The sequence below is a fragment of the Anabas testudineus genome, chromosome 17 (assembly GCF_900324465.2).
Source record: "Anabas testudineus chromosome 17, fAnaTes1.2, whole genome shotgun sequence".
Classification (NCBI taxonomy): domain Eukaryota; kingdom Metazoa; phylum Chordata; class Actinopteri; order Anabantiformes; family Anabantidae; genus Anabas; species Anabas testudineus.
Genome location: NC_046626.1, coordinates 9,427,725 through 9,455,721, shown reverse-complemented (window position 1 = coordinate 9,455,721; position 27,997 = coordinate 9,427,725). Strand labels below are relative to the sequence as shown.

The window sequence follows — 27,997 nt, the reverse complement described above, 5'->3', positions numbered from 1 at the left end:
GTCGACTTGCTTCATTTTATTTATTATTCCACCTATTCAAGTAATCAACTCAAATATCAATATAAATAATAGATGCAGATACAACACCACAATAGTTCTGATATACAAATAATTTACAATCAGTAATGAGAAAGTTATGCTGGATAATGTATTGATGGGTCAGATGTTAAAGTTAGCAAGTTGTCCTTATACAGCAGGACAGAAAACTGAAATTTGGGGGACAGAAACTGGTTTTAAAACACTTATTACTTTGAATTTTATTTCCAGTCAGTCGGATTTTTACTGAACTACTCTGACACATGGTCCTAGTAGGTACCATTGCCAGACTCCAGGGGGCAGCAAAAGGCAGACATGCCTGTTGAGACAACTAGAAATACACAAAGCGATGAAGTGCGTTGTTTACGCCTACGCTAGGTTGAAGATGGCTGCTGGAGACAACAGCGGCAGGCCTCCTTGCCTTAACTTCTCCGGTCCGGGTCCTTTGGGAAACAGCCAGCCCAGCAACAGCGTCTTCTCCATGCCGGCATCCAACGGCGGAGCCGTCGGCGCAGCTGGGGGCGCGCCGGGAACAGCGAGGCGTCCCAACCCGCAGTTGGGGCCTGGCGCCGGAGACAACAACGGTGTTTCGACCGGAGCTCCGCCGACTGCGCAGAACTCCCTGCAGCAGTCCGCTGCGGCAGGTGCTGCGGCAGCCGGAGCCATGGCCACTCCGGCGTCCAACATGGCATCCACCGCAGCGTCAAACGCGTCCCTGGCGGCTGCACCGACCGCCACACCGGCCGCCGCGTCCGTGCTGGTGTACCGAGAGCCCGTGTACAACTGGCAGGCGACGAAGAGCACCGTCAAGGAGAGGTTTGCCTTCCTCTTCAACAACGAGGTGCTCAGTGACGTGCATTTTCTAGTGGGCAAAGGCATGGGAGTCCAGAGGATACCTGCACACAGGTAGGAGGATTTATTATTGTGCATTAGCTGCCTCTCGGTGCGTAAAGCCCTGTGTTGATCATTGCTGCCCGCTGACAGGTTTGTTTTGGCTGTGGGGAGCGCGGTGTTTGATGCCATGTTCAACGGAGGGATGGCGACGACCTCAACGGAAATTGAGCTTCCAGATGTGGAGCCAGCTGCTTTTCTGGCCTTACTAAAGTAAGCACCTTTAAAAAGAAATGTACTGGAAGGAGGGGAAAAACAAGAGCACGCACACTGTCCACTTTATTAGGTACACCTGTACAACTCAATCCAATCTACTACAGCAGCTCTGCTTTGATTTCTACTTTAACAAGGTTATAATTTCTGTGTGTGTGTTGAAACTGTCAGAAAGGTGATGATTCCCCTGTATGTTATTGTTGAGGTCATTGTGGGTACTGTCTGGCAGGTTAAGACAGATCTACATCAATGAAATTAAAATGCTCTGCGTGATTTCTGGATCTCCTCCAGGTTTCTGTACTCTGATGAAGTTCAAATCGGGCCCGAGACGGTGATGACCACACTCTATACAGCTAAGAAGTATGCAGTGCCGGCCCTGGAGGCTCACTGTGTGGAGTTCCTCAAGAAGAACCTGAGAGCAGACAATGCCTTCATGCTGTTAACGCAGGTCAGCCTCCCTGCGTTCTTGTTGTCAGCCAGATTTGCTGTGTGTTACTGCAGTAGATTGTTGAAGAAGGTCCTGGGTTTGCCTCAGTTTAATGACAACGCAGCTAAACTGATGTTAGTGCAACAGCCTGGTTTCATCAACACAGACACAAACACATGGAAGCTTGTTGTTCTCTAACCCTGAATGTGGTTGCTGAAACAAAAACAGCACTTGAACGTTTCGTTTTGCTGTGTATACACGACTGTCTTCCAAATATGATTTTAACTCTTTATTTTATGTCAGGCACGGTTGTTTGATGAGCCCCAGCTAGCCAGTCTCTGTTTAGAGAACATCGATAAGAACACTGGAGATGCTCTTGCTGCAGAAGGCTTTACAGACATCGACTTGGGTAATTGGTGTTCTGTGAATTTGACATTAATTTAAAGACTTGTATTTGTCATTTATTTTAATTCAGATTTACTCCCCACTAACTTTTGTCTCTTACTTCTTCAGACACATTGGTAGCAGTCCTGGAAAGGGACACTCTTGGGGTGAGGGAGGTGCGCTTGTTTGGAGCTGCAGTGCGTTGGGCTGAGGCTGAGGCTCACAGGCAGCAGTTACAACCGACACCTGAGAACAAACGCAAAGTCCTGGGAAAAGCTCTCACGCTCATCCGCTTCCCTCTCATGACCATTGAGGAGTTTGCTGCAGGTAACTAAGAAAACAGTGACAGTTTCTTTACTTTCATGCTTCTCGTGCTCTGCTCCTCCTCTCCCTCCCAGGATACAGGCGCAGACCATGCGACCACCATCTGATCTTTGCCTTTTGGTCATGTCGTGTTTCCTTCAGGTCCAGCCCAGTCCAGTATCCTCACTGACAGAGAGGTGGTGAGCCTCTTCCTCCATTTCACAGTGAACCCAAAGCCTCGTGTAGATTTCATTGACCGGCCTCGCTGTTGTCTCCGCGGGAAGGAGTGCAGCATCACACGTTTTGGACAGGTGGAGAGCCGCTGGGGCTACAGCGGGACAAGTGACCGCATAAGGTGAGTGGAGAGCAGAACATTTAACAATGTAGCTGTTGTACCCGTGTCTTAGTCTCGCTTAGTCACGCTCCATATTTTTCCTCTCTCAGGTTCTCTGTAAACAGAAGGATATTTGTGGTTGGGTTTGGCCTCTATGGCTCCATACATGGACCCACTGACTACCAAGTTAACATACAGGTATAAACCCTAACACTGCAGAAGTCATGCGTGTGCTTTCACTGGTTGTAGCCATGCTGTTTATTGAGTTTTGTTGTTTGTGTCTGTTCCCTCTTCGTACAGATAATTCACACAGACAGTAATACTGTGCTGGGTCAGAACGACACAGGCTTCAGCTGCGATGGGTCGGCCAACACCTTCAGAGTAATGTTCAAAGAACCAGTGGAGATACTACCAAACGTCAACTACACTGCCTGTGCTACACTTAAGGTCTGTCGAGAGGTGGAAGTAATGCAAAACACAAAACTTACTACAACTGTGTGTTTTTCTACATAATGTTAATGTTTAATCATCTTAGTTGCACCTATTCAGTGTGAATTGAACCGGCTATCTTTCTTGCAGGGTCCAGATTCTCATTACGGGACTAAAGGAATGCGGAAAGTGACGCATGAGTCATCATCCACTGGCACAAAGACCTGTTTCACCTTCTGCTATGCGGCGGGCAACAACAATGGCACTTCTGTAGAGGACGGACAGATTCCTGAGGTCATCTTCTACACATAGTCACCCCTGACATCATAACAATCTTCCATCAAATGTGACAACCTGACACCAGCACGGGGCCACACCTCCGCAGCCGTACTGGGGACTGATCTGTCAGACATCATACTGTTCCCTCCATATAGTGCACTACTGTTGGCCGCATGAGAAGACGCATAGCTGTGAGGCGATGTAGGTCACTACATGGGGCATAGCTTGTCATTTAAGATGCTGTCTCTCGCTTTCCGGCAACTTCTTTTCATGTTGTAGTAATGCCAACCTCTGAAATGGACATGACTGTAACTGACTCAACAAGGGAAGAAGAGAAGGAAAAGCCTCTCAGAAAGTATCCATGTCACTGCTTTGGATTGACGGCATAAGGTTTGACACTGAATTTTACTTAAGCTGTACGGTTCCCCTTCCTGCACTCCACATTGTTGGTGCAAAGGAGAATCGTAACTGTATGAATGTACAGTTCTGCCTCATTATTGTTCAGTAGAGACCAGCATTTCACTTAATGCCACATCCGTTCTAACTTCCATGAACTCACAGGCCTCATAGGCTTAATGAACTCTTGACAAATTTGAAGCAAACTTCATATTAATCTTAACAATATGATAATGATAAGCAATTTTTCAGTTTCTACATACAGTACAATCTGTGATATCTTGTGTCCTTGCTTGGTAGTTTCCTATACCCAAAATACTTTGCACTTCTCTGCGTTGCATATGTTCATTGGATTATTCTATGGATGCACACTAACTCTTCAGATATGTTTCTTTTAGCTTTGTTTTAAGAAGTGTGACCGGAAGAGCTTTTTCCCTCATGGTGCAGAGTAAACGGTTGTATATTAAAGTGGCATTTATTAACATTATATATGTAACTTGAAATAATTATTCATTAAAGAGTGATTAAAGAGTCTAGGAGTTTACTTTTTTTTAATAAATCCATATTCAGAGGTAACACATTTTGGTAAACACGCTTGAGAATTTGTGTTAAATGAGAAGAATGCAATGCTCTGAGGCATGTCCTCTGAATAAAAGCCTGGGCTGAACCTAGTGGATGGTTAGCTTAGTTTAGCAATAATTAAGACTGAGCAGCTTGGCTGATTATGATGGCTGGAAAGCTCAAAGATATGTGAATCAAATCGGAAACTTTTTAGCTGTTTTTTTTTTTTTTTTTTTTGCAAGAAATAAAGTATGATGAAGGGCTTATTTTTCTCTACTGGGATACCAGCAAATAATCACAAATAAGAAGCCGGAACCAGTGAATTTTTGCTCATTTGGTTCAAAAATAATTTAAATTATTAATTGTTGCTAATAGATTTTCTTGTAATAATTTTCTAGTGTACTGTTTGTTTTCTGAATGTCATAACATCAAAAGGCATATAGCTAAAAAATGTATTCCTTCTATCTCTACAATCGAAATAGCGCAATAACAGAGTTCCAGGAGTCACATTTTCATCGGGAGTTTAATGTTTTATTCATTACATCCACTGAACAAATGTCCAATCCATGGAGTTTGACTTCTGTAATACTTTATTGTGATTTCCATGGTTTTATCTGGCCATGATCCATTTAAATATGCATTATTGCAGCAGTATCACAGTGCACTGTACAGGCCCATCCTGGCAGATGAGAGGGGTGAAAAGGGGATAATGTGGAGGAATAGAAGAAACAAGGAATTGATAATGCGACTGCTTTTATCCAATTGTTCCCCAAAACCCTCGCCCTAGGCACTTGGTGTACTGTAGCTGTGAAATGAAAAAAGCATCACTGCTTCCACTAGCCTACAACAGAAGCTTAAGCTTTGTTTCTGCTCCAGACTCAAAGTCAAAACAATTTGTGCGATGTATCTTTAAGCCTGTGCAAAGATTTTAAAGTGCCCACGGGGTAGGGTTTAAAGACTGATTTGGTATTTTTATAATCCGGACTCAGTGTTTACAGTTTGTCCAAGTAGTTGTCGAGGGCGGGGATGCCCTCTTTCAGACCTTTGCGTTTCCTAATTTCAGCAACAACTTGGAAGGGTCTGCTGGCAGCGTCGCTGGGGTCTCCCTGGAGGATCTGCCAGTGGTCAAACACACACTGAGGAAAGGCCTGGCCTCCAGTGTTACTGCGCAGGTCGGCGGTGAACCCTGGGGGCAGTAAACATTTCAAATACTTGTGGTTACTTGCAAATATCTATTTGCTGAAAAGTCACAAAGGAATTCATGAATCTCAGCATGTATAAAATACTTCTTCAAAGATGCAATATAACGCTATTATAGTTCACACCTTCTGTCAAAGCTTTTTGAATGACTCAGCCTCTGATAGATTCATACAGTGTTTATCACCAAACTACAGGAGAAGGAGTTCGAACACCACAACAGACAGAGGTGTGTGTAGCATAGACTGAAACCCGCACTCACCGAAGGACTCATTGACAGGCAGATAAGCTTTCACCACAAACATGGGAGTGCCCATTACTTGGGATTCCTCAAACACGTGACCTCGTTTCCTGTTCAACACACCATAGATCCCACCGACCACCTGCTCCGGGCACTGCACAGTGAACAGTTACAATCATTGGAGACTTGTAAACTTTGTAGAATAAATGTTTTGGACATAATACGCCTCCATACATACCTGTATCTCCACCAGGTAGACGGGCTCCATGAGGCGTGGCTGAGCAGTGAGCTGGCAGGCATACAGGACCCTACGAGCTGTGGGAATAATCTGTCCTCCGCCACGGTGGATGGCGTCTGCGTGCAGTGTCACGTCGTGAATGTCAAAGCGAATTGAACGCATGTTCTCCTCACACAGAGCACCCTGCAGGACGACTGCAACATTAGTCTCAGCGGCGCATGAGAAACAAGCCTGTTTAATTAGCTACACTGTGTGCAACATCACAAATTCATTATTCATTAATTTATAATATAACTGGAGTCAAAATGAATCACACCTCTTTGGTTGCCCACTGGAACCCAGCCACAACACTGTCCTTGATCTCGTTGAGGTACTGGACTCCCTTTGTCATGTCTATCAGCAAGTTGGGCCCGGTTCCATCTGGACCGAAGCACCAGATCTTCCTGGCTTCTGTCACCTCCCATTCATACTTGTCGGCGAGGTAACGTGCACGAGCCTTGAGCTCCTGCCGAGCAGTGACTTCGCCCTTCTCGATATCTTCAGCCAGACCATCGGGGAAAGGACGGGACTTCATGAAGAGACGGTTGTGCTTGTTGGGGGACTTGGACAAACACATTTGATCGGACTCTTCTGTCACTGTCTCTCTGTAAGACACGACTGGGTCTGATTTCTGTAAGGAAGAAGTATGTGTATGTGAATGGTATAATACTAATGCTTCAGTGTGTTGGGAATTCATGTTCTTATTTTGTGAATCACTTCTCATCATTATTTTTATTCATATCAGCTGTATCGTGTCTTCCTACAAATATTTATAATAACTAGCAGATCTGCAGAGGCTCAGTTTGTAATTTCAGCATCAAATAGAAAAATCTCTGTTGCTCTGTTGTGGCTGCCTGACCTTCAGTGGAATGCAGGCGTGGTCCTCCTCCAGGTCTTTCAGGCAGATCTCCAGGTGAAGCTCTCCCGCTCCAGCGATGATGTGCTCCCCAGACTCCTCAATGATGCACTGAACCATAGGGTCAGACTTGGCCAGACGCTTCAGGCCCTCCACCAGCTTGGGCAGATCAGCGGGGTTCTTGGCCTCCACAGCTACTCTGACCACGGGGCTGACACTGAACTTCATGACCCTCATGTTGTGGGCCTGTGGACAGAGCAACTGAGCTTAAAGAGCTGTTTTTATTGCTGTAACAGGAATAAAGGGCCAACAGCAAGCAATATCTACGACTAAAGATTTGTTGTACACTACACGTCAATAGAGGAGAAACAAAGAAATACGATACTTGTTCAAAAGTGGTGATGGTTCCTGTCTTAACCAGGAACTGGTCTACTCCAACAAGACCCACAATGTTGCCACAAGGGACATCCTCAATAGGCTCCACATAGCGGCCCATCATCAGAATGGTCCTGGATGGAAGAAGAGAGGGTGGTGATAAAAAAATCGCCAACAACATATTAAAACTAACTGCAAAGAGAAGCATGAGTGGGGGCTGCTTTTCTTTCTCCTCCTACTCCCTGTTTGTACATAAACACACTCACCTCTGGATGGGTTTGATGTAGAGGTCCTCTTTCTTGCCAGGGGTGAAGTTCGGCCCCATGATGCGCACCTTCAGGCCTGTGGACACGCATCCAGAGAACACTCGACCAAAAGCATAGAAGCGACCCTTGTCACTGGTTGGCACCATTTTGGAAATGTACATCATGAGGGGAGCCTTGGGATCGCAGTTCTTAATACCTGAGAAGAGAGTTTGAACAGTAAGCGCTGGCAGTCAGGACAAAATGTCCCCATCATTATAATCAAAATGCCGTGAATCACATCCTGAGGGTGTGTGGTGCTGTGAAAATGTTTTGCTGACCCATGGCAGCCTCGTCATCTCCAGGCCCTTCATAGAGCAGCTCGCAGCGGTATTTCTGTGCAGTAACAGGTGAAGGGAGGTGGATGGTGATCATCTGGAGCAGGGCCTCTCCAGCAGGCAGCCAGCGCCGCATTACAGCCTTCAGCAGGGGCTTCCCCTCCTTCTCCTTATCCTCCGAGTCCAGTTTGACGTCCAGCTTCTCAATTAGTTTGGCTGTCTCCTCCTTTTTGAAATTCATGATGGCATCAAACACCTAAGAGGACAGTGAAGCGGGGGGGAGGGAGGGTTTCAAATTCAGAGTTCAGAATTTGAATCAATCCATTTTCAATAAGAGAGATTTAAAGTGTATTTTTATAGTGTATTTATTTTTTAGTTACCTTAAAGATGGGGTCCAAAACGAGCTGGCTAAAGGTGCGAGGAAACTTCTGACCATCAGGACCAGTGGCAGTCTTACTGAATTTGCCAGCACTTGGATCAAAATATCTGAAAGAAAAATGCTGTTGGTATTGAATATGATTTTTTTTTAGTTCTGTTTGGTTTTATAAATGTATAATCATTTTCTAACAGGTGCAATAAAATTTGACACTGTAAGTTAACACCAGTTTAAAATAATGGTTTTACTGCCCTCTGGTGGTTTTACATCTGGCTCCAGGGTGTGGTCTGTACACAGTCACATCACCATTGTGTTATTAGGTGCAACACAGTATATTTCTGTCCCTGTCCGCTGTTGCAACACACTTGAAACCAGAGCAAGTGAAACTCTGCATTCCAGCCTGGTATTTTATGTCAAGTACATGCGGTAAGTATAAGTACATGCACATTTTTAAGTACTAATGTTCACCTCTCTCCCCACAGTTTCTTCATCATGTCCTCCACTTTCTTACACCTCTCTGCTGGTCCCAGCTGAGCGTCGCCTTTAGCAGTAAACTTGGCCACATACATCTCAGCAAACTGCTTCAGGGTGAACGCCCAGCCGTGGAGGCCAGAGCCAAACCCGACTGTGCCGACAACAGGGTCAACCTGAGGAAGAGATGTCCGGTGTTGATTATGAAAAGAGGTACATTATATGTGTGCCAACATTTCCTTAATAAGTGGGTGTTTGTGGTGCATATGCTGTACCATGATGTTTCCCATGGGTCCCCCTTCATCCTCTCCATAGGTGGAGATAATGACATTGACATTTTCCACAATACGCTGGAAAGTCTGGAAGAGCTCGTCTGGCTCCAGCTGCAGCTCCAGCAGGGCCCGGTCCATCTTGTTCATCATCAGAACTGGCTTGATGCGCTCAGCGATGGCCTGCCGGAGCACAGTCTCAGTCTGCACACACACACCTGTCACAGAAAGCCAACAGGTGAAAAGTGAGAGAGGACGTGTGTGGGGTAAGGAAGCGCGGGTGTCGTTGACACGTTATAGGATTACCTGAGACACAGTCCACAACCACAAGTGCTCCATCAGTTACCCTGAGGGCAGCTGTGACCTCAGAGGAGAAGTCAACGTGACCCGGAGAATCAATCAGGTTGATGAGGAAGCCGTTTCCATCTTTGCACTGCTTGATAAATGCCAAGTCATTTTCTCCAAGCTCATAGTACATGGAGATGGCCCTGGGTAACAGACAGGGAACAGTAAAAAACCCGGGGGCATAGTCACTAATCTCTTGTAACCTAAACCATACCCACAGTCCTGATGAAGGAGATTCTTTATAAATCTTTAATAAATAATACTTCTTATTTACTGTTGCCTATTTTCGTAATTAAATACTTCATGGATACAAGACTTTAATAAGCTGCACATAAACACAGAGCAGTTTCTAAACCCACTCCTCTGAAGCACATACGTCGATTTGATGGTGATGCAGCGCTCCTGCTCGTCTTTGCGCGTGTCTGTGAAGCGGGTCTCTCCAGCACGGGATGAAGCAATGATCCCCGCCTTGGAGACCAGCGAGTCAGTCAGTGTGGACTTCCCATGATCCACGTGGGCAATCACAGACATGTTCCTGATGTTGGACTTCTTGTCCATGATGGCACGGATCTGATCCACAGTGAAGTTCACCTGGTGGTGGTGGTGGGGGGGTATTCATCGAGGCAGAGGTTAATTTTATTCATGATATGTGTCTATTTATTTATGTCCACTACCAGATCAGCAGCCATAGCAAACAGAGTTATAAAAAGAAAGACATGTTTGAAATTGAAACCATCAGCTTGACCAGGAGGAGTGTGGGCACCGCATGAAGACTTTACCTTCTGCTTTCGAATGAAGCAACGAAATCAGGAATTACTGAGTCATTATTCACATGCTGGAGCTGAATGGGCCAAGACGAACCATTTCACAATATCAAGGGAACAGAGGGTTTTAAATGTACACTTTAATTTACTTTAAATGACTATTTAATAAATGAGAATATATTAATTTCCTCAGTAACAAATGCAAAATTAGAACTATCCTATAGGTTACTCAAGCTGCTCTTTCCTTAAGGCTCACAGGATTTCATCAGAATCTTTTATAGCATTATTTCATATAAATATATGTAAAATAACACATTATTTAAAATCTGGAATAAATTAACTGATAAAACAGATACAACTGTAAAATAATAAATAGGATGTGGCAGTAAATCAATAGGTAGTTAGAGTTAGGGGAGATATTAAATATCATTATAGATCTATGCAGGTTTCAGTGCTTCTATTATGAAATTACCAACTAACAAGTGTGGACCAAGTACTACACACAGTGTGCTGTGCGGTACTGCAGGTGTTCCCATGAACTCCACCGTAGCGCTCCGTCGGTGACGTATTACTGTCGGCCTATGTAATAATATATTTGTGTCGTCTCTCTCGTGAGACAGTGACGCAACTAGCTCTTACAATCTACTGGAACTGGGGAAATCTCCACAAACACTAGGAATCGGTCGTCCCTCTGTGTCCCGTTAACACAGGATATTTGTGCAGACGCGCTACAGCAGCGTTTGCGGTGCGCGTCACGCTGAGGCTGAGCGGGCCGCGCACTCCAGGCCACAGCCCTGTTTTATCAGCCGGCTGCTGCGTATGTTACAGCAGATAAGACATGGAGCATTTTCCCAACCCCACCAGCATCGGCATCCATTTCACACACACACACACACACACATAGACACACACACACCTGAGCGGCTCCTTTGCACCGTTATGTCCACAGAGTACATGAAGGTTATTTGGCGGAGCGCGGACAGTCCGCTTCTCGCCTCTTACAAATACATTAAAGTCACAAACATCAAGACGTACAACCCCAGTACTGACTCACCATTTTGTCCGCAGGTCGTCGGTCTTCGTGTGTGACGGGTTATTGCTGTAAACACTGCCTGTGAGGACGGGCAGTCCCGGTGGTGACAGGAGAGACGCTGCTGCTGCTGCTGCTGCTGCTGCCGCCGTGTAGAGGTGTAGGACAGAGGCTGCTGCGGCAGGGGGCGCTGCTGCTGCGCATACGACCCTAATCTGGCTGGTTGCCTGTTCAGCAGGATTAGTTGAGCTGTTTTTAGTGTCCTGTTTGGAATTGGGGAACCTGCTGCCCTTTTCTTGGTGGTCTGACTAAATCTAAAGGATAAAACCTGAATACATGAGTTGACATGATGTAATGAATGCAGCAGCATCAGTGACACACGCTGCTCAGCTGGACGGTGTTTCAGTGCAAACAGTGACTGTCACGTCTGCATTCAGATCTATTTTAGTGAATATTATACTATATTATTACTATATTCTATCTACTATATATGCCTCAGTCACTAAATCTCAGTCCAGCTGAACACCTATGGTTGATTTTTGTGTTACATTGTTGATATCACTTTAAGTCAGCACTGGATGTGCACACTTTCCCAGCTGACTATGAACCAGTTTTGATAAAAAAAATATTGTTATTTTCAAGTTGAGTAGATTTAACTAAGTAGAAATCACACATTTTCCTCAGGGAGCTTTGCAGTGTGACCAACATAAAGCGTCTAGCCCTTGGAGCCAAATTATATTAAGAGCAGTTTACACCTGAATCTATCTGGTCTGAAGTTGTCAAGTGTTTCTTCTACGGTTGCAAGTAGATTTGTATTTTCTTTCTAGATTTGGAAGGAAACTAACACCAATTTTGCTCTGCTTGCAGAAAACAGCTGCTCAGTACTGATCAGACGTAACAAGTCACACAGCGACGATATTCAAAAGTCTTCCAACACCAGTGTGTCATCAAACACAGTGCACAGTGACTTTGGCAGAAGGATACTAATCAAGTAGGCCTATACATCAGAGAGATGTCTGGAGGGATCCATTCCTTTCCAACTACTCTTTTATTTGGCTTTGTGTAAAACTTCAAAGTGAAATTTAAAGACAACCCTCTACAAGGGGAAGGCAGCACATTATAAATTAATTATTTTTTGTAAATGAATAGCCTCTGTATCAGGATGCTGTGGCAGTCGTTTACCAGCTGAGGGCAGAGCAGGACTAAGCATCTCAGAGAGGTTGAGAACTGGGAATGGACTGCGGAAAAGCAGAGTTAAGTAGGTCCCCAAGTGGAGAGATACAGCTGTGTGCTGCAAATTTATTCTTCACGGATGTACAATTACAGGCACATAATGGGCCCTCATGAGGCTGGACGTACACCTGACACGATGGTGGATTGTAACAGAGCATTGTTTTCATTTTTTTAACAACAATTGGCAAAACTTAATTATACCAAGGGGAGGAAGTCACAAAAGCCGATGTTGCAAACTGTGAGTGACTTATCTCTCAATACACTTTGAAAAATGTCTGTGTACAGATATAACACGCTTTTCTAACTGACCTGTCAAGTATGAACTAATTTTGTCGCCATGAAAAACATTCATTAGAACCCTGTATATAGAACAAGAATGTCATCATTGTCTGATTTTAGTCTACAAAGTTAAGTTAGAATAAACAAACACATATGAGACTTAGAAAATTACAATGTGAACACAAGGGGAGAAAGAAATGAGAAAGTTTCTGGCGGAAGTGAAATAATAAATTTGTTGCTGATTTGATGTTTTTCTTTTTATTGCAATACCATCATGCAGTTTGTCACGTTTCCAGCAGTGGATCTGACCTACTACAGGGACTACAGGGATGCTTGGAGGAGATTCAATCTGTTTGCAGGTGTCTGCAGCCTCTCAGTGAGATGATAACAGATCAGTGCACGTTTAAAATATATCATATAAAAAATTTATAAACACATTTTTTTTCTGCATTTACAGCTGGTGTTTCTTTGACACTTCCCTCTGAGGATGTTGGATATCATTCTGCTGCCGCAAGAATAAACAAGCCTGGGTAAACATCAAAAGAAGAGGAATTTAAAATACTTTACAGAGTGGCTCCTAAAATTAACAAACAGAGAGAAGATCAGATTAGTACAAAGTCATTAAAATCATCTAAACTATAGGTTCTGAATGTGAAACGTTTCATCATTTATTACCCTACAACATGTAGTAATGCCATTGATACATTTCCAGTTTATTCATTTCCAATTTATTCTTTTCCAAGTGATATAAATTGTGTCCTTTGCTCCTGCAGAGACTGACCTGAATCTAGACTAGATCTAGAGCAATGGGGTCACTGCAGATCATCCGCTCAGCAAAAGCTTTAGTGACTGAAATCAGATCATTTCTTTGCACTGAGAAACTCTAAGATTTCACTGAATGTTTTGGGTCATTATCCTTCTGCAATATTAGGCAGCATTCTATCAGTTTCGCAGCATTTGACTGAATTACCATGTTGTGCTGTTGAAGAATAGCTGATTGCTGGTTAGGGTGGTTTGACTGTCTCTGTGCCTCTTAAGTCATCCACTTTAGTTGTGTTCTGTGGTCTTCCAGGTCTTTTGCTGTTTCACAGTTAATTCCTTCTTTTCACCCCTAATGTATTTGCTTTCTCCCGTGTTTTTTTAGCCTAATGATGGCCTCCTTCATTTTCACAGACCTCTCAGGACCTCATGTAGACAGTTCCAGAGAACAGCTACCAAATGCAAATGTAACACTCAGAAACACCTCCAGGCCTTTAATCTGCTTGATTATTCATGGAGTAATGGGAAGACAAGTTCACACCTGGCCACGCAACTGCTTGTCAGCCGTTTTCCCAATATTTATGATCCCAAAGAATGGGGATGTGTATGAAAGAGGCTGTAATTCCTGAATGGGTAATGCCACACATTTGTCAAACCCACGGAAATAAAGCTGAAAGTCTTGACTTTACTCACATCTTCAGTGTTTCATTTCAACTTTAATGTGGTGGTGCATAGAGGACAATGCCCAAAAGCATTCTTCCGTTATTTATGGACCCAACTGTATAAGACATAAACAATATATAAACTGCTCTCATCTCACTCAGAGGCTGTGGCTCTTATTTATGAGCTTAGGGAATTATGCTAAATGAAACCAGGTGCAGAGCTGCGATCATGTTATACCAGCACCTGCAGATATGTGTATTATCTTCCATCCCCAAAGCTGAATTCAAGGATTCTACCGGTTAACGTGCGAGCAAAACATGACCAACCTACTACACACAGAATTGCTTTCTTTTCTCGTATTTGTGGCACACTGGGAATTTCCCGCAAGCTGCAGGTATTGAATCATTTTGCGCACATCAGTTACCGCTGAGGTCCAGATTAGAGCCATCCAACATGCATTTCACGGCTGGTGGAGTGTGAGCTTTGAGCATGTTCTCTGCTTCTCGACTCTTCTGCGGATGAAAAAAGCGTATCTGAGCTCATCTCAGTAGCTTTCTTTACCCACCAGGCCTCCTTTCAGTTTTCTGAGCCGGCCTTATTTTCAATTTCATGCCTCCTTGTCAGGAAAATTCGACTGTGTGGACTTTGAGATCATTTATGTCGGACTTGAGTTGCACTTATACATATATAGTATGTGCATGTGTAATAAAGTAATTGAAAGGTATTCGGCTGATAGTCTGTGATTTCATGGTACATTACATGTTATTTGGTGCCTTCCTTTCAGCAACACAGTATTATTTTCTTTCATCTGAAGCATAGTGTGTGGTCGAGTAGTTATAACTCTATAACACTATCTTTCATTAACATCCTTTTAAGTGGACATGTGGATTCACAGTGTGGTATCATGTGTAATGTCCCTACTTTTATCTTTACTTAGGTGCCTCCTCTTAGCATCCAGAGATGTGCTTAAAATGCCCTGGTTAGACATGTCCTGGTTGGATAACACTTCCATGTACTTTGAAACTGTGTAATCTGATGATGATAGAATAACAATAAAGATAGCAGAATCCGCTGCCATGCAATTAGGTGCATTACACAGTACTGATAGTACTCTCCCTACAGATAAGTTGAATTAAATACAACTAATACCTTTAAGAGGCAAATGCCCAAAGAAGAAAAAATTCATTTAAATAATCGTGAACTTTTTCTTGACTGATTTCATGGTTGTAAGTGAAGCATTTTAGAAAAGAAATTCTGCTGGTATTTTTATTTCGTGAAGACAGCCCACACAAACTGTAAATTTAATGTCATCACCACAAAGGGTTGAAAACAAACCCTCCAGAGCTGCTTTGGAGAGTTTGATTTATTCTCATTATGTGACACGACACAGAACCATAAAAAACGTGAAGGACGTGCAACTTTATTATTTATACAGGAAAGTAGTCTCTCTGGTCGCCACTGTGCGCCACATAAACCCTTGTTCTGAGTTTTACTTGGGATCTCTGTATCACAAGTTAATCCCTTCTGTCTTTCTATTCATGTCCTTCCACACTTTATTAAAGTCAACAATGTTCCAGAGAAAGAGACTTACTTCAAAAATGATTCAGTCAGCTTTGAACTGTCTGATAAAGATGAAAATGTCAAAAGAAATCTTCAGAAGAGAAAGAAAATGGCTTTCCATTATTTGAACTTACAACTGATTCGCTCTCCTCAGAGGTGTAACTATGCTTTGAAGTCGAGGCAGCGAATGAGGAGATTGTGTTGACGATTTTCATTCTGGAAACTTGCTGTTGATTCTGCTTTTTCTGATAATGTGACAATGTTTTTTGCAAGTGTGCACGTTCCTCTTATGTTCCTGCTCAGGGAACATATTACATAATTCCTTTTTGCTTTATGGTCTGTGTTGCTTGAAAATAACACAACATAACAGATGCTCCTAATTACAGCAATAAAGATAAGGAGTGATGGCGGGCGGTGAGGTCATTATGCTATACAAAAGCAAGTGAACGTTTTCATTGTTCAGTTTTCTTAGAAACCAAACAAGTGTTTGAGAAACACGAAGGAAAAGTTTTTCCAAAAAGTCCACTTTGAGCAATTGCGAGAAAATCTGAAGTTAATGTAGAGTGAAGGTGCTTTGGATGTGTTTGACAGTCTTTCAAGTGTGATAGATGTTCCCAGCTTTTTGTGTTTGTGTCCCTTTGAAACATGGCGAAGTCTACTGGCGGCCTTTCATCAGTAATTGTGACCAGCTGACCAAACTGTGATCTATATTCTGGATCAGAAGAGGTTGAATTTACAAATTATTAAGCAGTAAAACAGGAAATAATAGAAGAAGGTCACTATTAGACTAATATGAATGATAAGACAAAAGTATAAGAACATGGAGCCTATTTCATTTGTGCACACTGAAGATATTTGGGTTACAGATGATGAAAGTTGAAAGAGATGAAAGTTCAGCACTTGTTTGATGTTTTTTAAACCAAGGAACAAAAAACAATAGAACAAGATGACCCAAATTTTAAGTGAACAAAAGTATTGAAACATGTGACTGGTAGACGTGTGTCCTCATAGTGGAACTACTGCTACTACTGTAGCTGAATTTTATGGTCACCTATCGCAGTGGACATATTTCAGTCTGTGGCGGACTCATGACAGACACTGGCACTGACATCTGGACTGATACATTCCCATAAAAATAAGCAGAACTATGTGGAGCATAATGTTTTTGTCCTAGTTTATTAGTCATCTCATCATCACCTTAATGGAGTCTGTGAATTGTAAATGATTGCGCTAAGGGATAGACTGGAATATAGAAAAAATATGTTTATTTATTTATATTCATTAGAATGATGAATTATATCGAGTTTGATTTCAATCTTAAACACAATGATCAGTTAAATTTCAACCCTAAACACGGAAATCAGTGGAAATTGAGCTGTAACTTATCATGTTGTTTGGGTAAAAAATCTATTCAAATAGAAAGAATCTACTAACAGTAATAAAGTTTATGAAAGCAATAAAAATAAGCTGCAAATTAATTTGTATCCAACTAAAACTGAATATGAAATCACACAGTGGCTTAAACCTGATATGCCAGGATCACATTAAAGGTCACTAAAAAGTACCCAGGAGCAACTTTGACTAATTAATCTGTAATCAGGAGAGGTTGGCTCTCTCAGCTGTCTTCTCCACACTGGATTGGACAGTCATCAGCTGGGTTGCAAAACAGTTACGTCATATGCATGATATAGTATTTCAACTTTGTCCCTTGAAAGACACTCAGCCATTCCTCACATAGGAACCTATTGATCTGGTCGTGTATCGAGTATTTATTTTAGAACAGGTGCATTTATGTTGGAGCTATGGCACTGACTACAGACAAGGTAAGACACATTTGTATTTGGATTACATCCGCTGATTTGTACATTAGTGAATAATTCACCTTTAACCGTCTATTCTTAAAGAAGAAAGTGTTTTAAAGATGATAAAAGCAGATGTGTAGTCAATGAGTCTTTTCCAAAGGCCAGTGTGTGATTTAGCACCTACAGTTTGAAACAACCTTACTGAAGATTTAAGCCACGTTCTCTGAAATCAATCAGTACGAGCACACAGGCTGGTCTTGCAGCTTTGCCTCTCAGGAACTAAGGAACATTTTGCCTTTCAACCCCTCACTCAGAGTAGTTATTCATTTCAGGTGCACAGTGGGATGGATCTCATTGACCTCCTGCTCAGCAACACAGATGAAACCTCAGGTTGCCACAGCAACCAGCCGTGGACAATCAGAGTTCATGATGTGAGTACGGTGGTCAGTTTGCACAGTCACTCAGGGGACAACATAATCACAAACCACAAAATCACTGAACTGCGATCTGTCTTCTCAATAATGTGTCACTGACCTGAATTTTATCATGTTTAGGACTCAATTTACCGTTTCACCTCATCACTGCTACTGACAGTGATGAGGTGAAAAGTCACAGCCAAAAGAGCTCAAGATAGTTGTGTTTTGGTTCTTGTCCATGCTTCTGTGTGGGAATATGATCACCAGATTAGCAGTGATGGTGTCATATGGTCATAACTACATAACCTCCTCTTCAGACCGGGAGCCCTGAGGAAAGTGCTGCTGAGGACTTCCTGGACGCCCTGCTGACTGCGAGCGACACATCCTCAGCTACGGCATCTCCCCTGTGGTCACCCTGCACCATCGACAGCAGTATCACTGAAAACCACCTGACAGATCCCACATGCAGCCTTTACCCACCCACCTGCTCAGCTTCACAGGCTTTCCTTCAGAGTCCACCTCTGGACAATCAGCTGCCACCAAAGCCTGATGTTTCCATTGATCTAGGTAAAACTACATTTAAAGTTCAGAGGAAAATGATGTAAAACACTGACATTTTAGAAAGAAAAGAAACATGTGGGACTGGGAGCTGCAGTGTGAGCAGACTGCTTAATAACGAGCATAAATGTCACGTAAAGGGGCACAAAAAACTGAGGAACAAGGTGAACCAGGGAACTGAACAGACTGGTATGAAATACAGATCTGAATGTGAGATTTGTCTTTTGAATTTGCACTTTCTGTTTCAGAATAATGAGAGCTATAGCCGGAGCCTCTGAGAGATAAGGACAGCTCTCAAATAGTAAATAATTTGGTTTCCCAATTTCTGAGCATTTAGGGGGTAGCTCTTTTGAAGAATAGTCTCTTTCCACAAAGCTGATTCTTGACCTTTTAGCACTGAAAGATATCTTCAGATTGACCGAATAAAAACTAACTGCACCAACACAAAATATTGGACTCAGAGAAAAATGTGGCACACATTTTGAATTGTGTTTTGTAAAGAACAGCAGGGGGTGGCAGTCACCGAAATTTTATTTAAGACACATTTGTGCTTTGTTGGAATGACACGTGGTGGTAGGTTTGTGAATCATCCGCTCTTTTCCTGGTTCAATTTAAAGGCTGGGACTCTGATGACATCCAGGAGCAGCTTGGGTTTGCTTACTACGTCACCACAAACCAAAGCTACCCATTATATTCCAGTCAGACACTCACAGTGAAAGACCTGCTGTTGTCAAACCTGGGACAGAAGGTAAGACATGGAGAGTGAGAGGAACATTTCAGTCAAAGAAATGCAGTCAACTTTGTAACCAGTGTTCGTATTTTATGAAATAATTCAGTATTTTAAGTTGAATTAACTACACAGTTCAGTGCTACTGTGTACAATTTGAGACCCAAAGCCTTTTTGTATCAACCCGTCACACTCTGAGAGCAAGAAAGCATCCTTTGTGCCAAGTACACAGGGTTTTATGAACTGCTGGTTCACTCCACTGCCCTATTTGGCTGTGCTGCACAGAGAGTCACTTTAACTGAAATATTCTGTCCATCTGGTTCATAGTCGCAACAATTCCCCCAGGATGCCCTGCAGGAGCTGTTACTGAATGAAGATGAGAAGAAGCTCCTGACTAAAGAAGGGGTAAACTTGCCCAGCAAACTGCCCCTGTCCAAGGTACATGAGCAAGACACGTATGTAGGGCAGAAACACACACACTACACACACCCACTTACACACTGATGCATCTAAATCTGTATCCCCAGTTACACAACCTCTGTCTGTTGCCTTTCACTCCAACCCAGTTTCCCCTCACTTAGCGTTTTCTTCCTCATTCCTTCTTGTCTCTATCCTCTCATGTGTTTCATCTCCCTGACAAGTTTGAAGAGAGGGTTTTGAAGAAGATCCGGCGGAAAATCCGCAACAAGCGCTCGGCTCAAGAAAGTCGGAAGAAGAAGAGGGAATATGTTGATAGCCTGGAGGGAAGGTAAGCGCCAGCTGCACTCAGCTTCCTCACTCTCTGCATCATTATCGCTGCAAACCTTTGCCTAGAAAATTAAACTTTTATCTGCAGTAATTTGTTGTACTCTGAAGCACATTTAATTACCTTGAATAAAGTGTGGAGGAAACAAGGCTACACCTAAACAACCAATTAGACATTCATCATTGTTGACAGACTAGAAATCATGAAACTTTTTTTTTTTAATTTGAGCATACCTGCTGTTTATCTGGACCTTCCTTGAAAAAAAAAAAAGCTCCAGCTGAACAAATTCACAGTAACAGTGGTTTGTTTGGAGTGGAGCAGCAGTAGCCGTTATGGCTGAGCAAACAAACACAGATGAGATGCTTTTAGAAACTTTTGTCAGAGGAAAAAGCTTCACAGAGCTAGACACAAAGAAAAATTGACTTCTGAGGAAGTCGGTGCCAAAGCAGCACAGAAATAACAGAAAGTTGCCACTGAAAATACACAAGCTTTGTAGATGACTGGATTTATATAAATTATATAAATTCTCTGATAATTAATATGTTCAACAGACACTTCACATATGACGTGTGAAAGATGTGAACAACTAAAAGCTACAGTATACTCAACTTCAGACACCTTATCAAATTACTATATCCGTATAAAGGATACTGCAAAATGCTTGTACTCATGACTGTTTCCACAGAGCAGACACATGCACACATGTATGGTTAGTAACAATTGCTGAGACCACAAATGGTAACCTGATGATTTGTCTAGATAACATAATCTGTATATAACCAATCACACACACGGCCTTTTATTGTGTATATCTGTACATGCAACTATTAGATTTAGACCAATACAAGGTTCAACATAATGCAATGTTCCAGTCATGTAGATTAACATATATATTTACACACATACATTTCATAAAATGCATCATATAATAAATGAAGAGTCTCCGAATGTGAAGGATTTACTGTACAGTGAATAATTTAAATAAACAATGTAGCTGTCTGTGTCTGCTCCGGGGTCACTTGGACAGAAAACATGCTATAGTGTGATTGCCAGCAGCGCAAAAGAGCAACTAAACTGTGCTGCAGCTGGAGGGAGGATCAGGCAGGATCTGACGATGCAATGAAATATGTAGCATCTCACCACTGAGAGGCGGTTTGCCAAACGGGAGCTCGGTTTAGTTTTCCTCCTCCACCTGTTCTCTACTTCTAGACTGCACAGAATGAGCTCTTCCACACAGCCCGCCAGTCTCTTTGTAACCAAATGTACTAATCCTACCTGCCTCCCTGACATTGCACCTCTACAAACAATGAGGCAAGGCAGAGCTTACCGTTTGATGCACATGATGAAAGACAGTTTTGTCAGATCGCGACAATATATTTGTTCATAAGCTCACAATGGGGTGTTTGTATAGGATTACTTGGTGTTACTGATGCTGAGCTTCTAAATGCTTCTCCTTACACCACTGGACTACGACATAGTGCCAACGATTGATCTCAGCGTAGAGGAGTCGTTTGAGACAATGTGGAGGAGACCACTGTTAAATCTGAAATCAAAGGATACAGAGGGAATAGATAAATGAAAGTGAGAGTAGAGAGTTTGGGCTCCAAAGACGGACCTGCTGTGTGGTTGATCTATAAACCAAACCATTCAGGTGTTTTCCACCTGAATGAATAAACATGGATTTTAATTACACTTTAAATCTGAGAACAAGCTGTGCATTTCTACCTTCCGTCAAAAATTAATGGAAAATTGATTAAGTGCTCACAACAGGGCCTCAGCATTTGTGCCGTGTATACCAAAATCCTTAATTATCTAATAAGAGCTTCAAATATCTAAAAGTGTGCTAGAGTATCAACGTCTCATTCAAGCGCATCTTGTTGCCTCTAGATGACAAAAGTTCCATGATGAGGGTGAGATTGTCAGTTCCATTGAACTGAGTCAGCATTTGTTGATAATGAACCCAGCTGCAAGTGGAGCGTGTCAGCCCGGTATCATTATCAGTCAGAGGGCCATAATAGAGGGTGACTCACAGTGACTAAAGGAAACAAGACCAACAGTAGATGAAGAAAGGGGAGGTTGGAGGACGGAGTCACTGGATGACAGAATAGCAGAGAGATAACACCCAGCAGACGGATATTGGCAGGAATGAATGGAAGACAATGTAGCATCATAACGTGGTATTAGTTGACACGTAATTTCGCCTTCGCTCTCTCTTTCTCTTTCTTGTTCTCTGTTTCCTTCTGCAGGATGTCTGCATGTAGTGCTCACAACCTCGAGCTGCAGAGAAAGATCCAGCGGCTGGAGGAGACCAACAAGTGAGTCCTCTACGAAACGACAAGGGCTGCAACTAAATAATATAGTCTCTATTAATTCTAGTGATTGGTTTAAAAGAGAAAAATGCTCACATCACAATTTCTTAAACCCCAAGCAGTCATCCTTAAATAGCTCCTTTTGCCAACTAACATCTAAAAAGACATAATTTATAGTATAATTTATAGTAATTTAAATTTTTGGAATCACGTTCATATTGCATCTAATAATAAATGATTTGAATTAATAATACTATGATATAATAATTGATTAATTCATTAATCATCACCTCCTTTATTTGGCTACTGTCACTATGTTTATTCAGCATTTCATTCTCACACAGCACAGACTCGGTTTATGATAATTATGACAACAACAGGGCTAGTTAGCCATGAAAGCTTTTTTATTTTAATAACAAACTGTTAAGTAGATTTAGCTGATGTGTTTTTTGATTTTGGAAGTAGCTAAAGCATCTTCTCCGAATGTGTCTCTTTAACATGGAGAAAACCAAGGCTTTACAGTCATGCCTAGTCATGGTGGCTAATCTATAATTGGACAAAACTGTACCACAAATTCCCCTCAGTGTCAGTTTATTCAGTCTTTGCAGCTTCTGTTTGTGGGCATCATGTCAAACATTGGAAATAAAGAAAAAAACCTGCACTGACTACATTTACTGATATCTTTTCATGTGACTAATTTTTTTCTGAGTCATGTCTCACTCCTCTTTTGTGCCTTTGTTGTGTATCCGACTGTCTGTCAGTGCTTCATTGATCTATATTGAGTTTGTGTCCAGCCCCTGCTGCTAAAGATGCTCACAGCCTAGTTAAGAAAACTTTCCACTTGTTTAAAATAAGGCCACTCTGACAAGGTTCAATATAAATTTAGTAGAATACAAATCTCATCCAATTTTAATACCTTACGTGGTGACTTTGCTCTCCTCTTCCTCTTCATCCATGCAGTCTCATTTGGCTGCACGTGTGCACTTCCCTGCCTCGCGCTGCTCGTCTTTTTGTTGTTTTATCCGTCAATGATCACAGACACTGAAAACAATGATGCCTATTTTTTAAGAAACCTGTAGCCCCTCGTGAATTTTAGTCCACTTCCTTTCACCCCGCTGTCTGTATTTGTATTGCAGCGCTCTGTTGGAGCAGCTAAGCCGGCTGCAGGCTCTCCTTCCTAAAAGCTCCAGCAAAACAAGACACAAAGGGACCTGCATCCTGGTGAGATTTTCTTTATAACACAACTGCTTTAATCTACAACAACTACACAATAGATAAAGGTACATACAGTATGTTTGAAAATTGCTGCGTGTGTTCCTCTGTTGACTACTGCTGTGTTAACACTTAAGATTTTATTAGAGTCAAATATATAAAAGCACCTGCGCCCTTTTGTGCAAAATTCAATGTAGGTTATCTATAATCCCTACATTTCTTTCTTTTCCCCGTGCTCTCTGTCACTTCCCTCTGGTCTCTGTCCTCCACGCTTGGCCTGTTTTTGTCCTGTTGTCTGCATCAATGTCCAGGTTTTGCTCCTCTCCTTCTCCTTGCTGATTTCCTCACATCTTCAGCCAGACCCTTACAGCCAAGTCAGCCGTAGAGGGTATACAAAAACCAAAGGTCTGTAACCATGCACACACACACACACACACACACACACACACACACACACACACACACACACACACTTACCCATTCCCTCTCTCTGACACACACAAAAACACATTTGCATCTCTCCACTTTACCTCCTCCTTTAGAGCCGTCCCGCTCCCTGCAGTCGATGGATGAAGGGCAAGATGTTCCTCCTGCTTCCCTTCCTATCCTCACTGTCTCCAGGGGATATGAGGCTCTACGCAGCCTGACAGAGAAACTCTGGCCCGGCAAAGTTCCCTCCATGGTAGAATACCCTTCCTCTCACCACAAGTATCACAGGCATCAGGATGATCATTGATATCGTTGGGACTTTGAGAAAGAAAGGAATACCAAAAGAGCGTAGGCTCGCTCGCAGGTGCAGCATCCAAATGAGCAGCTTTTCAGCATCTATTGATCACTGCTGAGACTGAGCGAGGTGCTGTGTGTGCTATCCACTCCAACATACAAACAGCTACATTAAAGATTTTTTCACTCACTTGGATGGAGGTCAGTGAGGAGGTCGTCCACGCAGATGAAGTCTGTTATTTTGCTTTGGAAGAACAGAGCCTAAGGGAGCTGATGGTTTTGTAATTTATTCCTGATGCTCTCCTGCATATCCATAACAACACAGATATACTGTGTATTCACTGGTGTATTTATTATTTAGTTCAATTTATATGCCTAATCAAGAATAATTGTTGTTTTATTTTGTAATTGCTCAGTCAATGCCGACAAAGCACAAGAGCATTAAAAATCTTTACTCTCAATTTTGGCAGCGTTTGAATTGTTTTGTTTCTTCCATGTGTCCAGTTTGGAAACGATTGGCATCCAAAATATAATGAGGCAGTATTTTAAAAAGCAGAAATGATTTGCTGCTCTCCAGATAATTTTCTCTACAAAAAAAAAAAAAAAAAAAAAAAAGAAAGTTGTTGGATGACTTCTCACAAAAAAAAAAAAAAAAACACACAACAACAAAAACCCACTCCTAATAAGCTTCACTTTCATGCCAACTGGCAATCTGGGAAACTGGGCGTCAGTTTTAAAAACATAATTATCAGCTGCTGATGAATGTGTGTGAAGTGCATTTTCATGGTTGCCTACCATTTGAGGGACAATCACTGCCATCAAATGCTTCAGAGAGACAAAAGCTGACATCTGCTACATCCATTAAACAATAACACTTCCCTGTAACTTCTTGTCACCGATGCAGCAACTGACGTAACTGTCTCTGTCCCATAGTCTCTTCCAAAAATAAGCAAATGTATATATAATAAATATCTGTTTTACAGGATTGTCCTCACAGGAGGTGAAATGTTAATCTCTGGCAACAATCTCTATATGAAGTTCACCATATGTTATTAGCACGGTGCCTTCACAGCCAAAGAATGGGGGCAACATTGAGGTCATATTTATTTTTGAACAGCCAAACAGTCTCTGCTGAGAGTCATAAAGTGAACTCAGCACAGACTAGTCCCACAAGAGGTGATGAAATTTAACATTTGATAGTGCTGTTTCAAAAATTTAACAGTACAATGACACGTAGAAGAGCTAACGCTAAACAGCTACACACATAAACACAGATAGATTTAGAAGGTAAATGTTATAATTCATCCAGAGGAGGAGAAATCCAGCTACAGCATTGTTTTGAATACCGGTATAATTCATATTCAACAGACTTTGCTGAGCACTGCTGTAAAAAAGAACTGAGGAGATAGACTAAAGTACAATTTGAAAACAGAGTGAAGTCAGCAAACCTGAACCAAAAATACAAGTACACTGTCCAGGGGGAGTGAGAAATTAATTACTGACCAGCCTGCTTTACATAAGGCACATGATACAAAATTATATTGTGTGCAGAAATTCATTCAGAATAATAATCATGTAAGAGTTTGAGTAGAGATTCAGCAAGCTGGGGGTGAAACGAGGACACGGGAGGAAAATATAAATTCAGACATTCTAGCAAGTTTAGTTTGTTTAAAAACATTTATTTCTGCAATCACAAGCCAGAATACTAACGAATGTGGCTGCATTCATAATGATAATCACTGCACTTCAGAGGATTTTGTTTTACAAAAATAATAGAGTCACCAAGTCTCATGTCTTTTAAAGGTCACGGGTATTCATTTTTAAATGGTGGTGTCAGTGTGCTACCCTGGGTGGACGTATTTTACAGTCTTACTCACTAGATTCTGATCTAGGTTGTCTGTTTCTCTCCTTTTAGAGTGAAGGTCTTTCCGAACAGTTTTTGCCCACCCTCAGGTGTCTAATTAATGAAGTCCTTGCTTGCACGAAGAGCTTTATTAGAAACTATTTTTCAATTCCGTCATATTACTGCTGTGAGTCAAGACACAGCAATAGTGATTGGATCTCTGCCTTTCACTGCTGCTGTACTGTATTGTATGATTTGCAGAAATGAGGACGGAGCCGTGTGTGAATTCAATCATGTTGTTTGCGAGATGCTCTTTCCGCCTAAAAATGACAAAGGCAGAGACCACTGAATGTCCTTGGTCAGCCTGAATAATTGACTGTGGGCCTTACAGGGCTTGAGTCTGATAGAAATGGTGACAATAAAACACAAAGGTTATTATCAGCAGCAGTGCCATTCACTACAGGCCATGTCCTTCCATTATGATCTCTTATACAATAATCCTTATCCTCATATTATAAAGTCAGTGTCATCGTCAACTGAAGCCATTTTTATTTCACTTTCGTGTTTTATCTACACTTCAAACTAAATGGGGTGATGAGGAGGAGACACTCAATGTCAGTGCATCTCTCTTATTTTGTTGTTAAGTGAAAAACAAAGAGAAATGGATGAAAATGAAGCTAGATTTCTTCGCCACTTTTAACGCCTTAAAAAGCTCTAGCAGCATGAAAATTAACCGCTTCATGAGCACTGTTGAGGATCAGAGTCCAACCTTATCTGCATTTCCATCCATCTCAATATTGGGAATGTATTAAAAGGAAAGTGTCAACAAATTACCGTTCCTGATTGACTTATGAGATCAGACAAAGAAACACGGACTGGGAATAAATTGTTTCCAATTGAGTGGACTTCAAATAGGACGCTGATACAGCACTTTCGAGGAGAGAATCGCTTAGTTAATGTCACATGGATCAAAATGGCACTGCAGTTTGCTTAGACACACAGTGTCACAAATGATGATGTTGGACAAGTTCTGTAATAAATCCAAAACGCAGTTGAAAGGGTTGTGTAAATTGCAGTTCCTGGGTTTGATAGGTAACACGCTGTCAATGTGAGTCCACTGTGGCCTGCTGAGGCCAAAACAAATGATTAAACTTTTCCCTTTACTGCGTCTTCAACTTTTTACTTCTCTGTTCAGACACAGTTGGCCACAAAGCCGCGTTGTGTGCATACTAACAGTGACCTATACGAACTGCACATTAAAACACACATCTCTTGCAGTCTCTCTTGCAAGATGGAAAGTTGTTTGAAACGTCATTCATCATTCCTCTGATATGAATAATTTCTATGCACATTAATAAACCCTTGTAGGCTAAGGAAACCTTTCCAAAAACACCATCTCCTGTAGTTTAGATTTAAATCATATGCAGGAGTATTTAATGTGACATTTTGACATACCATCCAAGACGGTGGTCTAATTAATTACAGTGTCTGCAATCCATTACTGTGAAAGAAAAACAATTCAGAGTACACTGAATGTACTGCAGTACATCAGGCTTGTAAGTAATTTCCCCTCTATAAAGCATTGCGCAAGTCTTCATGTTTGTTTACCCATGAATCATCAGGTACTGTGTACAAAACATTTTTAAAACATTATCTTTTAATAGAAACTGGAAAAAAAAAATGCTTCAACTTAGAATGAAACCTCAACTAATAGTTAACGGTGACTAGTCATGTGCGCACCCTGGTAGTGCATCACCCAGTGGTAGAGAGCAGCTCAGCGGGTATAAAACCCTCCAGTGCGAAGATGCTGTCAGCATCAGTGACAGGAGAGGTGGCTGCATCATGTCTGACTTGTGGCAGAACAGTCCAAATCGGGTTGTGACAGACTAACAGCCTCTTTTAAATACTTCTTCCTGACACTGACATGTGAGTACAGTGGTTTTTGGAAACCACTCGGATAAAATCTGCAACTCCAGTCTCCCTCCCACACTTTGAACTCTCCACTACAGGACAATGAGGATTTCTGCATCCACCTCTGCGCACTCTCTCTGGAAGTTATTCTGAAAGGACGAGGAGGAGAAGAGGAGCTTCATTTTCTAAAACGTCAACTCGTCCTTTTTGTCTCTGCAGAAAC

The 27,997-nt window shown here is 42.0% G+C and overlaps 3 protein-coding genes across 3 annotated transcripts; 2 read left to right on the top strand and 1 right to left on the bottom strand.

Annotated features, from left to right (window-relative positions):
* Positions 1 to 385: 385 nt before the first annotated feature.
* On the top strand, positions 386 to 4,226 carry LOC113172389 (BTB/POZ domain-containing protein 2). Its single transcript, XM_026375335.1, has 9 exons — positions 386 to 942; positions 1,021 to 1,140; positions 1,432 to 1,588; positions 1,871 to 1,976; positions 2,081 to 2,278; positions 2,417 to 2,609; positions 2,699 to 2,786; positions 2,889 to 3,035; positions 3,168 to 4,226. Exons 1-9 carry the CDS (start codon positions 386 to 388, stop codon positions 3,327 to 3,329), a joined length of 1,728 nt encoding a protein of 575 aa, XP_026231120.1. The 3' UTR covers positions 3,330 to 4,226.
* Positions 4,227 to 4,757: 531 nt separating this feature from the next.
* LOC113172175 (elongation factor 2) lies at positions 4,758 to 11,197 on the bottom strand. The gene is made up of 14 exons (XM_026375028.1): positions 11,059 to 11,197; positions 9,617 to 9,831; positions 9,202 to 9,383; positions 8,902 to 9,113; positions 8,624 to 8,802; positions 8,160 to 8,265; positions 7,783 to 8,035; positions 7,466 to 7,661; positions 7,210 to 7,333; positions 6,828 to 7,070; positions 6,246 to 6,599; positions 5,930 to 6,112; positions 5,713 to 5,845; positions 4,758 to 5,439 (listed from the first exon to the last, which is right to left on the bottom strand). Exons 1-14 carry the CDS (start codon positions 11,059 to 11,061, stop codon positions 5,246 to 5,248), a joined length of 2,577 nt encoding a protein of 858 aa, XP_026230813.1. The 5' UTR covers positions 11,062 to 11,197; the 3' UTR covers positions 4,758 to 5,245.
* A 6,133-nt stretch (positions 11,198 to 17,330) lies between these two features.
* On the top strand, positions 17,331 to 24,196 carry LOC113172360 (cyclic AMP-responsive element-binding protein 3-like protein 3-A). The gene is made up of 10 exons (XM_026375295.1): positions 17,331 to 17,351; positions 17,663 to 17,761; positions 18,064 to 18,313; positions 18,922 to 19,052; positions 19,359 to 19,469; positions 19,673 to 19,779; positions 22,023 to 22,091; positions 23,222 to 23,306; positions 23,609 to 23,702; positions 23,840 to 24,196. The coding sequence occupies exons 1-10, from the start codon at positions 17,331 to 17,333 to the stop codon at positions 24,031 to 24,033; spliced, it is 1,161 nt and encodes a 386-aa protein (XP_026231080.1). The 3' UTR covers positions 24,034 to 24,196.
* The last annotated feature ends 3,801 nt before the right edge of the window (positions 24,197 to 27,997 follow it).